The sequence below is a fragment of the Balaenoptera acutorostrata genome, chromosome 3 (genome assembly GCF_949987535.1).
Source record: "Balaenoptera acutorostrata chromosome 3, mBalAcu1.1, whole genome shotgun sequence".
Classification (NCBI taxonomy): Eukaryota; Metazoa; Chordata; class Mammalia; order Artiodactyla; family Balaenopteridae; genus Balaenoptera; species Balaenoptera acutorostrata.
Window position 1 is genome coordinate 84,931,431 of NC_080066.1, and position 17,244 is coordinate 84,948,674.

Here is a 17,244-nt window from a genome sequence, read left to right on the forward strand (position 1 = left end):
GGGTTGCACCTTAAACACATTCAGCCAGATAGTGTTTGTGCTTCTTAGTTAAAATCAGCTGTTCTCTGAGAAATACACAATTAGCAAACTGCTTGATTGATTCCATATCAACAGAAAACGCGTTTCTAAACATGTGTGTTAATTTAAATTAGTCTCATATAAATTAGATTTAAGTTACAAATCTTAATTACTAAGAGATGCTGATAAATAGATCTCCATTATAATGGTTAATGTGATTTGTGACCTCAATGTCTTGCAGGATGAGTGAAATGTTCAGCTTTTATTTGATGTATAGGTATTATGTAGGTGTGTGTGTGTGTGTGTGTGTGTGTGTGTGTTTGCGTGTTTGCAGAGGGTAGGGAAATGTGTAAATTTGATACTGCTTTTATCCAAAACCATCTGTTAACAAAATTAGTACACCATTTTATTATGATCATCTTTCTTCTGATATGTTTTTTTAAAAATCATAGATTATTCTTTATAGAAATTTCAGTCTCATTCTGATAAAATGATTTAACATATATAAAGCAACTGGTATACAGTAAACGCAATAGACACATGTTAATTATTTATTCTTATTTTCTCTGGAATTTCTTGCATGTGTACATGAGAGATACAGAGCGTTTTCCAAAACAACCCAGGAGGACTGAAAACCATAAAGTCCCAAGTATCTATATCAGTGATTCTTTTTTAAAAATTCATTCATTCATTCATTCATTCATTTATAGCTGAGTTGGGTCTTTGTTGCTGCGCACGGGCTTTCTCTAGTTGTGGCGAGCGGGGGCTACTCTTCGTTGCAGTGCGCGGGCTTCTCACTGCAGTGGCTTCTCTTGTTGCGGAGCACAGGCTCTAGGCATGCAGGTTTCAGTAGCTGTGGCTCGCGGGCTCTAGAGCGCAGGCTCAGTAGTTGTGGCGCATGGGCTTAGTTGCTCCGCGGCGTGTGGGATCTTCCTGGACCAGGGCTTGAACCCATGTTCCGTGCATTGGCAGGTGGATTCTTAACCATTGCCCCACCAAGGAAGCCCTGTATCAGTGATTCTTAAACTCAGAAAATGAAGACTGACTAGGCATGGATATTTTTGAAAAAGCTCCCTACATGATTCTGATTTTTACCTACTCATGTTGATAAAGTGCTAATCTGTATAATTACAGCTCTGAAAAGATTAGGATGAGTACTCCTGTACTGATCTAATTTTACTTTTCCTCTCCTTGAAATATGGTCAAAAAGCTCTGACTTATAACTTTTAATATTTGTATTTATTTGAAATAACATAATGTCTTAAAAAATGGTTATTCACTTCTATTCTTCAGTACACAGCATTCTATCTAAATACCTTATTTAACAAAGCAACATCTAAAACTGGATTTTTTAAAAACTGAAATTACAGTTCTTTACATTGTAGCAAAACATGAAAATAAGCAATGACAAGATCAGAAAAAAATCTCTCAGACAAGTATGAAAAGATATGCTTGCCACCCCCAAATGAAACAAAACAAAAACAGGGCAATGACTCTTGGTTGCTAAGAATGCTGAAAGAGTTCAATAATGTTTCTGTAACTACAAAATGGCAGCTAAGGAAATAGAAGAAACCAAGATAAGAATTCATATAATGGTAGCTTAAATGCATGGCATTAATCCAAACCTGTGTTTGTGCCAAGAGGAGAAAAAAAAAAAAAGGAATATCTTGCCAAGATCCTTGTTATTGTTCTAAAATAAGTAAGATACTATGAACCACGTTAACAATTTTATTGCCAGGACCTTTCTTCACAAGTCCTCATCTCTTTTGCTCTGATATCAAGTCACAGCTACCACAATGTTAAGAATTATCTTAGTCATGGTCCCAACCTTGCTAAGTATATAAAATGTACAGTAACTAGAAACAGAGGAGTCTCTTAGTTATTTCATTTCTACAGAGGTGAAAGGCCCTAGCTAATTTTACTATGTGTATGTTTATAAGCTACCTTGTTCCAGAAAAGATTTAAGGGAACTAGGCCACTATAATCTCCACAGGGGGCTTTGGGATATCCTTTTGACAGGAAGTGCACAAACCTCAAATCAACCAAACCAAAGGATGAGGGAGCAGATACTGGAAAGGCATTTTTGGTTTGACCCAACAGCACACATGACACCTGCTCAATACTACAATATGATCACCAATAAATGCTTCTTTATTCAACAAATGTTTAGTGAGCTTGTATATACTAGATAATGAGCTAGAAAGACAGCATAAGGAAAATGAAATATGAGATTCTTTACTTTGAGGAGCTTATACTCTAGTTGGGGAAACAGGATATCTATTGTATACGATTCTGGAGACTTCCACTTCTGGCCAAGATGGAGTAATAGGGTCAGGATTTACCCATGACTGAAACAACCCCAAAATGGACAAAATATAAGAAAGTTTACAAGACACTGATCATCAGGCAAAAAAGAACAGTGATTCCTGAGAGATGAGAAACAAAGTGAGCTCCATGACTGCCCAGGTTACTGCCTGGAGAAAAGTGTCCAGGCTGCAGCACGGGGAACAGAACCCAGGCAGAGCCTGGGGAACTATCTGAACCAAAGAGACACAGCTGAGGTCCAGAAAGATGAGGGCAGCCAGCGTTTATAGAACAGAGTGCCAGAGAGGACAGAGTTACACAGACAGCGCACTCCGGAGATCTGCAGAGGGCTGCCTTTTAGCGTTCAGCAGAGTACAGATCAGCACACGTGTATGATGAAATTACCTTGGGCCAAGGAAAAAAACCATCTGAAAAAATTAGAAATAACAGTGCACAGGCTCATGCAGGGCTGGGAATAGAATGTGCTCCCACCAGCCAGACTGGAAAACCTCATAATTCACAGTGCACTGGGTAGGGAACTCAGGAGAGTCTTGCCTCAGTAGTGGAGAAATAATGAGCCCTAGACCAAACACTGCTCCAGTCCCACCTAAGAAATCTGAAAAGCAAGACCCTAAAGGAGCAAATGATCAAATTGTTTCCAAGTAACTAAATCTTGTCTCAGAATGAAACTCAAGACTATTTATAGGGGTATCAAAATATCCAGCACCCAAAAAGTTAAAATTCGTAATGTCTGGTATCCAATAAAAATTTACCAGCATGCAAAGAAGCAGGGAAATTCGACCCATAAGGAAGAGAAAAAAAAATCAATATATCAAAACTGACTTAGCAATGACAGATGATAAAATCAGCAGGTAAGGATATTAAAACAGTTATTATAATTATATTCCATATGTTCAAAATGTTATACAGAGACATGGAAGATATGAAACAAAAAAAAAAAAAAGGAGGAAAGAGAACAAAGAACTGATGGGACAAACAGAAAAAATATACTATGTTAAAACTAATCTAAAGAAAGCAAGATTGGTTATATTAATATCAGACAAAGTAGATTTCAGAGCAAAGAATATTACCAGGGATAAAGAAGGTCATTCCATAATGACAAAATGGGCAATGCATCAAGAGGATATACAAGCTTAAATCAACTAAAAAGAAAAAACATGGGGGGAGGAGTCAAGATGGTGGTGTGGGAGGACAGGGAGTTAGCGTCTCCCCACAACTAGGGCACGTGCCGGCCGCTGATGGAGGACTCTAACCCCCAAGGAGATGGGAGGAACCCCACAGTGAACTGGTAGGATGTAGGGGGACCGAGGGGGTAGGAGAAGTAGAGGCCAGACAAGATCGGCACCCCTGAAGCCGGAGAGGTTAGGAGAGGCAGGTGAGAGGGACTCTCCAGGAAGAGCAGGAGAGGAGTGGAGGGTGATTGCCTGGACCACTGGGACTGGGGAGCCTGCTGAGCTCCCAAGCCGGCTCCCCACCTTTTCAAAGCCCCCTCCAGGCCACATGGGTCCTGGGAGCATAGGAGGGAGGCCAGGGAGATCAGGAGACGCAGGCGGGAGGGGCCCTCCCACACCCCAGACCGGAGGAGCAGGAGAGGAGAGGAGGGCATTTGCCCCACCCACTCGAGCCCAGGAAGCCTGCTGGGCTCCCAGGTGAGGTCCCCTGCCCTCTTGAGACTGGGACCCTTCTGTTCCTTGAGCCTAAGCCCCACCCCACACAGCCCCCAGGGCCTTTTCCAGTGCTGTGTGTCCTGAGCATTGGCCCTGCCCACCACCCAAACCTCACCCTTGCTTAGGCCCTGCTCTCCACAGCCAAGGCCTTCCCCCCCTCCTTTTATTTATTATTATTTTTCTTTTCCCTCCTCCTCTTTTTTTTACTATTGTGGTACTGATGTACCTTCCACTTGTTGATTCATCTATATTTTTATTTTTACATTCTTTCTAACATATCTGTTAGTTTCCTAGTCTAATTTTTTTTTTGTTATTGTTCTCTTTTTTTTTTTTGCCACCCCACATGGCTCACAGGATCTTGATTTGCTAGCACGGGGTCAGGTGGAAGCTCCTGCAGTGGGAGCTCTGAGTCTGAACCACTGGACTAACAGACACCTTCAGACCCCAGGGAATATTCATCAGAGTGAGGTCTCACAGAGTTCCTCATCTCAGCACCAAGACCCAGCTCTACCCAATAGCCTACAAACTCCAGTGTTGGAAGCTTCAGGCCAAACAACCAGTAAAACAGGAACACAATCCCACTCATAAAAAAAAAAAAAAAAAAGAGAGACAGCAAAAAAATATGTCACAGATGAAGGAGCAAGGTAAAAACCTACAAGACCAAACAAATGAAGAGGAAATAGGCAATCTACCTGAAAAAGAATTCATAGTAATGATAGTAAAGATGATCCAGAATCTCAGAAATAGAATGGAAGCATGGATTGAGAAAATACAAGAAATATTTAACAAAGATCTAGAAGAACTAAAGAACAAACAAACAGATGAACAACACCATAACTGAAATGAAAAATACACTAGAAGGAATCAATAACAGAATAACGGAGGCAGAAGAACGAATAAGTGAGCTGGAAGACAAAATGGTGGAAATAACTGCCAAGGAGCAGAATAAAGAAAAAAGAATGAAAAAAACTGAAGACAATCTCAGAGACCTCTGGGACAACACTAAATGCACCAACATTCGAATTATAGGGGTCCCAAAAGAAGAAGAGAAAAAGAAAGGGTCTGAAAAAATATTTGAAGAGATTAAAGTGGAAAATTTCCCTAATATGGGAAAGGAAATAGTCACCCAAGTCCAGGAAGCACAGAGAGTCCCATACAGGGTAAACCCTAGGAAAAACACACCAAGACACATATTAATCAAACTAACAAAAATTAAATTCAAAGAAAAAATATTAAAAGCAGCAAGGGAAAAACAAAAAATACACACAAAGGAATCCCCATAAGGTTATCAGCTGATTTTTCAGTGGAAACTCTGCAGGCCAGAATGGAGTGGCAGGATATACTTAAAGTGATGAAAGAGAAAAACCTACAACCAAGATTACTCTACCCAGCAAGGATCTCATTCAGATTCGATGGAGAAGTCAAAAGCTTTTCAGACAAACAACAGCTAAGAGAATTCAGCACCACCAAACCAGCTTTACAACACATGCTAAAGAAACTTCTCTAAGCGGGAAACACAAGAGAAAAAAAAGACCCACAAAAACAAACCCAAAACAATTAAGAAAATGTAATAGGAACATACATATCGATAATAACCTTGAATGTAAGTGGATTAAATGTCCCAACCAAAAGACACAGACCGGCTGAATGGATACAAAAACAAGACCCATATATATGCTATCTACAAGAGACCCATTTCAGAACTAGGGACACATACAGACTGAAAGTGAAGGGATGGAAAAAGATATTCCATGCAAATGGAAATCAAAAGAAAGCTGGAGTAGCTATACTCGTATCAGATAAAATAGACTTTAAAATAAAAACTATTACAAGAGATAAGGAGGGACACTACATAATGATCAAGGGATCAATCCAAGAAGAAGATATAACAATTATAAATGTTTATGCAACCAACATAGGAGCACCTCAATACATAAGGTAAATGCTAACAACCATGAAAGGAGAAATCGAAAGTAACGCAATAATAGTAGGGGACTTTAACACCCCACTTACACCAATGGACAGATCATCCAAACAGAAAATAAATAAGGAAACACAAGCTTTAAATGACACAACAGACCAGATAGATCTAATTGATATTTATACAACATTCCACTCCAAAGTGGCAGAATACACTTTCTTCTCAACTGCACATGGAACATTCTCCAGGACAGATCACATCTTGGGTCATAAATCAAGCCTCAGAAAATTTAAGAAAATTGAAATTGTAGCAAGCATCTTTTCTGACCACGATGCTATGAGATTGGAAATCAATTACAGGAAAAAGACTGTAAAAAACACAAATACATGGAGGCTAAACAGTGCGCTACTAAATAACCAAGAGATTACTGAAGAAATCAAAGAAGAAATAAAAAAATACATGGAGGGCTTCCCTGGTGGCGCAGTGGTTGAGAATCTGCCTGCTAATGCAGGGGACACGGGTTCGAGCCCTGGTCTGGGAAGATCCCACATGCCACGGAGCAGCTGGGCCCGTGAGCCACAATTGCTGAGCCTGCGCGTCTGGAGCCTGTGCCCCGCGACGGGAGGGGCTGCGATAGAGAAAGGCCCGCGCACCGCGATGAAGAGCGGTCCCCGCACCGCGATGAAGAGTGGCCCCCGCTTGCCGCAACTGGAGAAAGCCCTCGCACGAACCGAAGACCCAACACAGCCAAAAATAAATAAATAAATAAATAAATAAATAAGAAAATCCTTTAAAAAAAAAAAAAAAAAAAAAAAAAAAAAAATACATGGAAACAAATGACAACAAAAACACAGCAACCCAAACTGTATGGGAAGCAGCAAAAGCAGTTCTAAGAGGAAAGTTTATAGCAATTCAATCTCACCTCAAGAAACAAGAAAAATCTCAAGTAAACAATCTAACTCTATACTTAAAACAACTAGAGAAAGACGAACAAAGAAAACCCAAAGTCAGTAGAAGGAAAGAAATCATAAAGATCAGAGCAGAAATAAATGAAATAAAATGAAGAAAACAATAGCAAAGATCAATAAAACTAACAGCTGGTTCTTTGAGAGGATAAACAAAATTGATAAACCCTTAGCCAGACACATCAAGAAAAAAAGGCAGAGGACGCAAATCAATAAAATTAGAAATGAAAAAGGAGAAATCACAACTGACACTGCAGAAATACAAAGGACTATAAGAGACTACTACAAACAACTATATGCCAATAAAATGGACAACAACGAAGAAATGGACAAATTCTTGGAAAGGTACAATTTTCCAAGACTGAACCAGGAAGAATTAGAAAATATAAACAGACCTATCACAAGTATTGAAATTGAAACTGTAATTAAAAATCTTCCAACAAACAAAACTCCAGGACCAGATGGCTTCACAGGCGAATTCTATCAAACATTTAGAGAAGAGCTAACACCTATCCTTCTCAAACTCTTCCAAAAAATTGCAGAGGGAGAAACACTCCCAAATTCATTCTACAAAGCCACCATCACCCTGATACCAAAACCAGAAAAAGATATCACACAAAAAAGAAAATTATAGACCAATATCAATGATGAACATAGATGCAAAAATCCTGAACAAAATACTAGTAAACAGAATCCAACAGCACATTAAAAGGATCATACACCATGATCAAGTGGGATTTATCCCAGGGATGCAAGGATTCTTCAATATATGCAAATCAATCAATGTGATACACCACATTAACAAATTAAGGAATAAAAACCATATGATCATCTCAATAGATGCAGAAAAAGCTTTCGACAAAATTCAGCACCCATTTATGATAAAAACTCTCCAGAAAATGGGCTTAGAGGGAAACTACCTCAACATAATAAAGGCATATATGACAAACCAACAGCAAGCATCATTCTCAATGGTGAAAAACTGAAAGCATTTCCACTAGGATTAGGAACAAGACAAGGATGTCCACTCTCACCACTATTATTCAACATAGTTTTGGAAGTCTTAGCCATGGCAATCAGAAAAGAAAAAGAAATAAAAGGAATACATATTGGAAAAGAAGAAGTAAGACTGCCACTGTTTGCCAATGACATGATGTTATACGTAGAAAATCCTAAAGATGCCACCAGGAAACTACTAGAACTAATCAATGAATTTGGTAAAGTTGCAGGATACAAAATTAATGCACAGAAATCTCTGGCATTCCTATACACCAACAACGAAAAATCAGAAAGAGAAATTAAGGAAACACTCCCATTTACCACTGCAACAAAAAGAATGAAATACCTAGGAATAAACCTGCCTAAGGAGGCGAAAGACTTGTACTCAGAAAACTATAAAACACTGATGAAAGAAATCAAAGATGACATAAACAGATGGAGAAATATACCATGTTCTTGGATTGGAAGAATCAATATTGTGAAAATGACTATACTACAATATACAGATTCACTGCAATCCCTATCAAACTACCAATGGCATTCTTCACAGAAGTAGAACAAAAAATCTTACAATTCATATGGAAACACAAAAGACCCTGAATAGCCAAAGCAATCTTGAGAAAGAAAAACGGAGTTGGAGGAATCAGGCTCCCCAACTTCAAACTATACCACAAAGCTACAGTAATCAAGACAGTATGGTACTGCACAAAAACAGAAAGATAGATCAGTGGTACAGGATAGAATGCCCAGAGATAAACCCACACACATATGGGCACCTAATTTATGACAAAGGAGGCAAGAACATACAATGGAGAAAAGACAGCCTCTTCAATAAGTGGTGCTGGGAAAACTGGACAGCTACATGTAAAAGAATAAAATTAGAACACTACCTAACACCATACACAAAAATAAACTCCAAATGGATTAAAGACTTAAATGTAAGACCAGACACTATAAAACTCTTAGAGGAAAACATAGGAAAAACACTCTTTGACATAAACCACAGCAAGATCTTTTTAGAGCCACCTCCTAGAGTAACGGAAATAAAAACAAAAATAAACAAATGGGACCTAATTAAACTTAAAAGCTTTTGCACAGCAAAGAAAACCATAAACAAAACAAAAAGACAACCCTCAGAATGGGAGAAAATATTTGCAAATGAAACAACAGATAAAGGATTAATCTCCAAAATATACAAACAGCTCATGGAGCTCAATATCAAATAAACAAACAGTCCAGTTAAAAAATGGACAGAAGACCTAAATAGACATTTTACCAAGGAAGACATACAGATGGCCAAGAGGAACACAAAAAGATGCTCAACATCACTAATAATTAGAGAAATGCAAATCAAAACTACAATGAGGTATCACCTCACACCAGTCAGAATGGCCACTATCAAAAAAGCTAGAAACAATAAATGCTGGAAAGGGTGTAGTGAAAAGGGAACCCTCCTACACTGTTGGTGGGAATGTAAATTGATACAACCACTATGGAAGATAGTACGGAGGTTCCTTAAAAAACTAAAAACAGAACTACCATATGACCCAGCAATCCCACTACTGCGCGTATACCCTGAGAAAACTATAATTCAAAAAGAGACGTGGACCACAGTGTTCACTGCAGCACTTTTTACAACAGCCAGGTCATGGAAGCAACCTAAGTGTCCATCGACAGATGAATGGATAAAGAAGATGTGGCACATATATACAATGGAATATTACTCAGCCATAAAAAGAAACGAAATTGAGTTATTAGTAGTGAGGTGGATGGACCTAGAGTCTGTCATAAAGAGTGAAGTAAGTCAGAAAGAGAAAAACAAATACCGTATGCTAACGTATATATATGGAATCTAAAAAAAAAAGTACTGATGAACCTAGTTGCTGGGCAGGAATAAAGAGGTAGACATAGAGAATGGACTTGATGACATGGGGTGGGAGGGCGAAGCTGGGGCAAAGTGAGAGTAGCATCAACATATATACACTACCGAATGTAAAATAGTTGGCTGGTGGGAAGCAGCAGCAAAGCATGGGAGATCAGTTTGGTGCTCTGCGATGACCTAGAGGGATGGGATAGGGAGGATGGGAGGGAGGCTCATGAGGGAGGGGATATGGGGACATGTGTATGCATATGGCTGATTCGCTTTGTTGTGCAACAGAAACTAACATGGTATTGTGAGGCAATTATACTCCAATAAAGATCTATTAAAAAAGAAGAAAAGAAAAAACCTAATAACACAGCCTCACAGTGTATGATTCTGGAACAATTAAAATCAAAATTCTGTGGTATGCAAATTATATACAGACATGTTGGCGGGAAAGGAATATCCAGAGTGGGTATGTTTATACAGGGAAAGTTTCCCATAAAACATGAACAATCCATCAGGCTAACTCCTCACCCCAAAGGAGTAGTGAGTGAATCATTCAAAAGATACAGTGACCAGTCTCCAAAGAAGATGCCTGCATCTGCATGACTAATTTAAATAGCCCACTCTACATATCAGTGCCTGATAAGACCACTTTTTAGAGGTATATAAAGGACATTTAGAATTTATGAGATTTGAGTACAAAAATAGAGCCAGTCTTTATCTTGAATTTAGTGGAAACCAACTGCACACTCGCAGTTACATAATCCTGCTGATTTAGGCAGTTTATAACTATGATTCTTCTGGTTTAAGGAATCAAGTCTGCCTTTCCTCCAAAAAGAAATCATGTACTCAGAAAGATGAGGGAAGCATCTTTCAGAAGAGTGACTATAGTAAGTTTTCTGGAAGGCTAAGGTAACTGTGAATAAGTAATCTAGAAAGTATATGAGAACCCTTAGTTTAAGGCAATCTGGTTAAATTCACCTTTAGTAAACAGAGCAGGGCCTAGGAGATTCTTGGGAAGAAAACCCAAGGGCATTCCTTTATCCAGGAGAGGAAGGGAAACCACCAGAAAGAATAGATGGCTCTACCCCAAGGGCCAACTGGGAGCACAGGCGTGATCTTCAAGGAGGGGAGGAGCCCAACCTAGGAGTGTCAGTGGCTCGAAGGGAGGGATTCTTTGGTGGTGCACAGGAGAGAGTGTACAAGGTGCATCAGGCTCTAGTCTATGAAATAAGGGACAATGAGGGGAAAAAAAGTCTTAGGCTAGGTAAGGGTAAAGTGTGATGTTCGACGTGGGGAGGAAGACTCCTGGCAAAGCAAAGCAAAATGAGAGTCAGTAAGAAGTATTAAAAACTGGGCCCAATTATTTCTCTAAGTGTCAAATCCATGGCAAGGCTCTGAGCCTTATCTATCCTGAAGACAGAATATTCAAGATATGTAAAAATATGATGAGAAATAATAACCAGTCAGAACTCTGCATTTTCACCATTCTCAGGAATGAGAAAGAGCTGGGTGAATACTCTCCTTCACCCTTGGTCTATGCCTCAGTTACATCTTCTGCAACATTTCAAGGAGAAAGAGGTAAAAAGCTTCCCAAAAGTTTAATATTATATCTTCAAGTAAAAGGAACATTATATTGCAATTATGTTATTGTTTTAATTTTCTTAAACATTTAGTTTCTCAACATTTTGAACATAGTAGGCTCATAGCAAAGACATTTCCATTAATCTCTACCAAGATTACTTGATACCATGATACCATTCCTACCATGAGCTTGTTAGATTTAGATGAGCTTAACAGATGTATATTGTGGATTCTACTGTAAACAATGCACTTAAAAACAATCCTTAATACATCTTTTGTCAGCTGTGCCTTATTAGCTGCCTAATACCTTCTTTTTTGCTGTCAACAAAATTGCAGTTATTAAAAGCGGAACATTTATTACTGTAGGACAAAATGTTCCCAAAATGCATCGAAGACATAATGCCTTGAATTTCACCTAATTAGGATGAATTCCTCCTTCTCAGATGTTGACATATGCTTTTAATTCTGTAAAATGTACAATTACAAACAACCATTTCACAAATCACAAAATGAAATTACTAATATATCTCTATATAACAACCCTCAAGTGTTCTTACTCTGTAGGTCTTTTCAAGGCATTCTGAGATGATCTAGAAAGATAAAATTTGGCATGAGTGTATAGCTTTTGTTCATGGTCAAAAAGAAAAATCATGAAATGTCCAATTTTCAGTTTTATGGGGATTCCCTTTTGTCATACCAGTTCTGTATAATTTTAGCTCCAGAAAGAGTGTGTCTTTAAGTTAAAAAATAACAAGTATAATTAATCATCATTTAGTCTCAGAATATAAGAAAGTAGCTGGATAACTATTCCTTTTAGTGGTTCCCAATTTCTCTTTTAAAAGAGAATTGAGTAGTCATCTTTAAAAATAATTTACAATGAGAGATCCCTATGAGATTCTGGCATATAACTTGAAAGGAGTTCAAGGAACTGAGTGAATCGCTGTAGCATTCCCTGGTACAGAAAACTAATACTGCCATTGGGGACTGAACTCTGAAACCAGTCATCTTAGTATGAAAAACGATTTAGTTTAGAGAACAATGGCACATTTCACAGATTCTAACTAGTGTGAGTACACCAAAACAGTAAAATGCTTTTATTTCTTAACAGGTTTGCAAACTGTTTTAAGAAGAACCAGGAGAAACTCTTCTGTCTGGGAAGGCATCCTCCATCTGAAAGTCTATCTCCTGTGAAATAAGCCATTAAGTAAGAAACCTGGGACTCAACCCAGGTGTTCAGGTAAAGGGTCACTAGAGAGGCAGCTTAAAAAAACAAGCTTCTGAATTCTCAGAGCTAAGGAGGGGATTCACATTTAGCTTGATTGGAAGGTATGCTAATACGATGTAGATGAATTATTCTGAGGATCTTCTGGAATGTGATCAAAATCTTGGGGATAAGACCCAAAGAAAGGAAGGCATATTAGTGACTACGAATAACCAAGGCCAACCAATTTAAGGATGAGCTCCAGGGTGGCTTTAAGAAGCCGAGAGCCGTCTTTCAGCTATATTTCAAAACAGAGCTCTGCAACCAAAGTTCTCCAATTGTTCAAGGTAAACTTGCCCTTCTTCATGTCTACAATACTGTAACATGGCTTTTAAGGCCTGGCCTGAGGAACATGACACATAGAGGGCCCGTAAATAAACCTATGCAGCTATGGTCAACTCATCTATGACAAAGGGGGCAAGAATATACAATAGAGAAAAGACAGTCTCTTCAGTAAGTGGTGCTGGGAAAACTGGACAGCTACATGTAAAAGAATGAAATTAGAACATTCTCTAACACCATATACAAAAATAAACTCAAAATGGATTAAAGACCTAAATGTAAGACCTGAAACCATAAACTCCTAGAAGAAAAGATAGGCAGAACACTCTTTGACATAAATCTTAGTATTTTTTTGGATCTGTCGCCTAAGGCAAAAGAAAAGCAAAAATAAACAAACGGGACGTAATTAAATTTAAAAGCTTTTTGCACAGCAAAGGAAACCACTGACTAGATGAAAAGACAACCTACTGAATGGGAAAAAATACTTGCAAATGATATGACTGATAAGTGGTTAATACCCAAAATATATAAACAGCTCATAAAACACAACATCAAAAAAACAAACAACCTGATTAAAAAATGGGCAGAAGACCTAAAGAGATATTTTTCCAAAGACAAATAGATGGCCAACAGGCACATAAAAAGGTGCTCAACGTCATAATCACCAGAGAAATGCAAATTAAAACCACAATGAGATATCACCTCACACCTGTCAGAACAGCTATCATCAAAAAAACCCACAAATAACAAAAGTTGGTGAGGACGTGAAGAAAAGGGAACCCTTGGTGGGAATGTAAATTGATGCAGCCGCAGTGGAGAACAGCATGGAGGTTCCTCAAAAAACTAAAAATAGAACTACCATATGATCCAGCAATTCCAGTCCTGTGTATACATCTGAAGAAAACAAAAACGCTAATTCAAAAAGATACATGAACCCAATGTTCATGGCAGCATTATTTACAATAGCCAAGATATGGAAGCAACCTAAGTGTCCAACAACAGACAAACGGATAAAGAAGATGTGGTATGTATGTACAATGGAATAGTACTCAGCCATTAAAAAGAATGAAATTTTGCCATTTGCAACAACATGGATGGACTTGGATGGTATTATGCTTAGTGAAATAAGTCAGACAGAGAAAGACAAATACCGCATGTTATCACTTATATGTGGAATCTAAAAAATAAAACACACTGGTGAATACAACAAAAAAGAAACAGACTCACAGATATAGAAAACAAACTAGTGGTTACCAGGGGGAGAGAAAAGGGGGCGGGGGCAAAATAGGGATAGGGTATTAAGAGGTACAAACCACTATGTATAAAATAAATAGGCTAGGGACTTCCCTGGTGGTTCAGTGGGTAAGACTCCAAGCTCCCAATGCAAGGGGCCTGGGTTTGATCCCTGGTCGGGGAACTAGATCCCGCATGCATGCCGCAACTACGAGTCCACATGCTGTAACTAAAGATCCCACGTGCCGCAACTAAGACCCGGCGCAGCCTAAATAAATAAATATTTTAAAATAAATAAATAAATAGGCTACAAAGATATACTGTACAGCACAGGGAATATAGCTAATATTTTATAATAACTAAATATAAAAACTAAAAACTATATAACCTTTAAAAATGTGAATCACTGTGTTGTATACCTGAAACTTATAAATTGTACATCAACTACACCTCAATTTTTACAAAAAGGAATGAATGAACGAATGAATGAATGAATAAATAAATCTCTCTGTCTCTCTCTACACACACACACACACACACACACACACACACACACACATCCTTTTGGTTCTATTTCTCTGGAGAACCCTAATACAAGTATCTAAGGTAGTGATTCTCAACTAGAGATAAGGGGAAGTGGGGTCGATAAGAAGAGCAGAGGGGTTGGGGATGATAATTTTGAAAAGGCATGGGCAGACCTTGTGGAATAATACCTACTCAAAAGCCATTCACAACCTTCGTCTATTACAGAGGTGGGAATACTAAAATGAATTTTCCACCTTCCCCTGCAGCTAAGGGATAGTCATGTAACAGAGTTGTGGCCAGAAGGGCTTCCTTCCCAAATAAAAAGCTAAAGCCTTACTAGGAGAAATCGCTATGCTCTAACCATTCTCCCCGCCTGGCCTAGTAAGGATTCAGATGTAAAAACAGTGCCTGGAAGAGCTGAAGATCAACTCTACTGCTGCCACCACTCCCCAGTGTTCCATGCACAGCATTTTAAATAGGAGTGCAAGCAGAATCTGGCTTCTTAGGCCAACCTGTATTGAAAGCTGAGAAATTTAACCTACTTCATGTTAAAAATTATATAGACAGCTTTTTAAATTATAGCTGTACTCTTTCTCCACTGAGGCTAGCTAAGGTCAAAATCTGCAATGGGGGTCTTCCTTGATGGCACAATGGTTAATAATCTGCCTGCCAAACCAGGGGACATGGGTTCGATCCCTGGTCCGGGAAGATCCCGCATGCCACGGAGCAACTAAGCCCGTCTGCCACAACTACTGAGCCTGCGCTCTAGAGCCTGCAAGCCACAACTACTGAGCCCGTGTGCCACAACTACTGAAGCCCTCACACCTAGAGCCCGTGCTCTGCAACAAGAGAAGCCACTGCAATGAGAAGCCCGCGCACCGCAACAAAGAGTAGCCCCCGCTTGCCGCAACTAGAGAAAGCCTGAGTACAGCAATGAAGACACAACACAGCCAAAAATAAATAAATTAAAAAAATAAATTAAAAAACAAAAAATCTGCAATGGGAAGGACTTGGAGTAGAAGAATTTCCTGAAAGTAATGATTATGAAGCACTGACAATTAGAATTATAATGGTTATGGATCACTGAATTAATAAGGAAGGCTGTAGGGTAAGAGTCTTTGAAAATATGTCCTGAATTTTCTTATGGCATTCCACTTTAAAGACAGGAGTTAGACATGAGTGGCACTTTGACATCACTGCATTTTGTAATACAGTAGTGCATTTAAAATTTTACCTCAGTACACTTTTAATATTTGTTACAGTTGAGAACTAAAGAATTCTAAAGAGAACTAAAAATCACTGTGTAATAAAACCTCACTAACAAATCATTAACAAGGAACTTACTGGCCAAGTCGGTGAATGTAAAGAAAGTGCCCAAATTACCTAATAATTTTTTTTAATGAATTAATTTATTTATTTATTTTTGGCTGTGTTGGGCCTTCGTTGCTGTGCACTTGCTTTCTCTAGTTGTGGCGAGCGGGGGCTACTCTTCACTGCAGTACATGGGCTTCTCACTGCAGTGGCTTCTCTTGTTGCAGAGCACAGGCTCTAGGCGTGCAGGCTTCAGTAGTTGTGGTTCGTGGGTTCTAAAGTGCAGGCTCAGTAGTTGTGGCACACGGGCTTAGCTGCTCCGCAACACGTGGGATCTTCCCAGACCAGGGCTCGAACCCGTGTCCCCTGCGTTGGCAGGAGGATTCTTAACCACTGTGCCACCAGGGAAGTTCCCTAATAATTTTTAAAGTCAACAGTATCATATGTTTGAGGCTATCAATGATGCACCTCTAAAAATATTTTCTCCAGTCCTACCTGTAAGCAGAAAAATCAAGCGCGGTCAAATAATGACTTCAAAATTCTGTGCTTACCTTTTTTTTCTCCAGTGTAGGGCACATAGTCTTCCCTGTCCTTATGCTCCAAAGCTTCCTTTTCCAGATATGAAAGGAGGTGTTCTCTATCAAATGGCCCTGTGGCAGACTTTGATGTCTGGTTCTTCTGCCGGAACCCTGCAGGCAGAAGGGCATTCTGCCAAAGAGAATGAATCAGCCATTATGACCAGCAAGAATGCCAATGCTATATACGTCCAGATGTTACCATCTAAGAAAGATTTATAGACTAGAATGGGATGTAGGCATTAAAGACTTCATTACAGGGTTTTAGGGCAGCAACATAAAAGTGTTCCAAACAACGTTTTTTAAAATTAGGTAGAATTCACTTACATTATTATTAAAATAGGCACATGCACCTTTTCTTCAGAAAGTATTCTACTAGCAGGAAACACCCTTTACTTTTTAAGTATCCTGGGACAGTAATGAAAAATAGTTTGTAATGCTTAATAACAGCTCAGCATATATGTAAACATAGAAAAGAATTCCATTGCAAAAGAATGTTAAATGACTATATACCTCATAGTCCTTCATAATGTCTGCTATTTCATCATGAAGACTTTCTCAGAAGAAAAACATGTGTATCATACAGTAGGGTATCAGGATATTAATGTTTACTTGTTTGTGTTTAAATGCAAAGGTTCAACTTCTATGTGTACGTATGTGTGTATACATCAGCACTAGGACGTATTTGCAGCAACCACTGTCATTGCTACT

The 17,244-nt window shown here is 38.8% G+C and overlaps 1 protein-coding gene across 3 annotated transcripts in view; it reads right to left on the bottom strand.

Annotated features, from left to right (window-relative positions):
- The window catches only part of TMOD3 (tropomodulin 3), an 87,851-nt gene that overhangs the window by 27,684 nt on the left and 42,923 nt on the right, over window positions 1–17,244 (bottom strand). For 2 of the 3 annotated variants that reach the window (XM_007194885.2, XM_007194883.2), the window contains exon 3: window positions 16,510–16,666. In XM_007194885.2, coding sequence (XP_007194947.1) covers window positions 16,510–16,666 — 157 coding nt within the window. The remainder of the gene's footprint in view (window positions 1–16,509; window positions 16,667–17,244) is intronic. The other variant, XM_057543347.1, reaches the window with a different exon arrangement.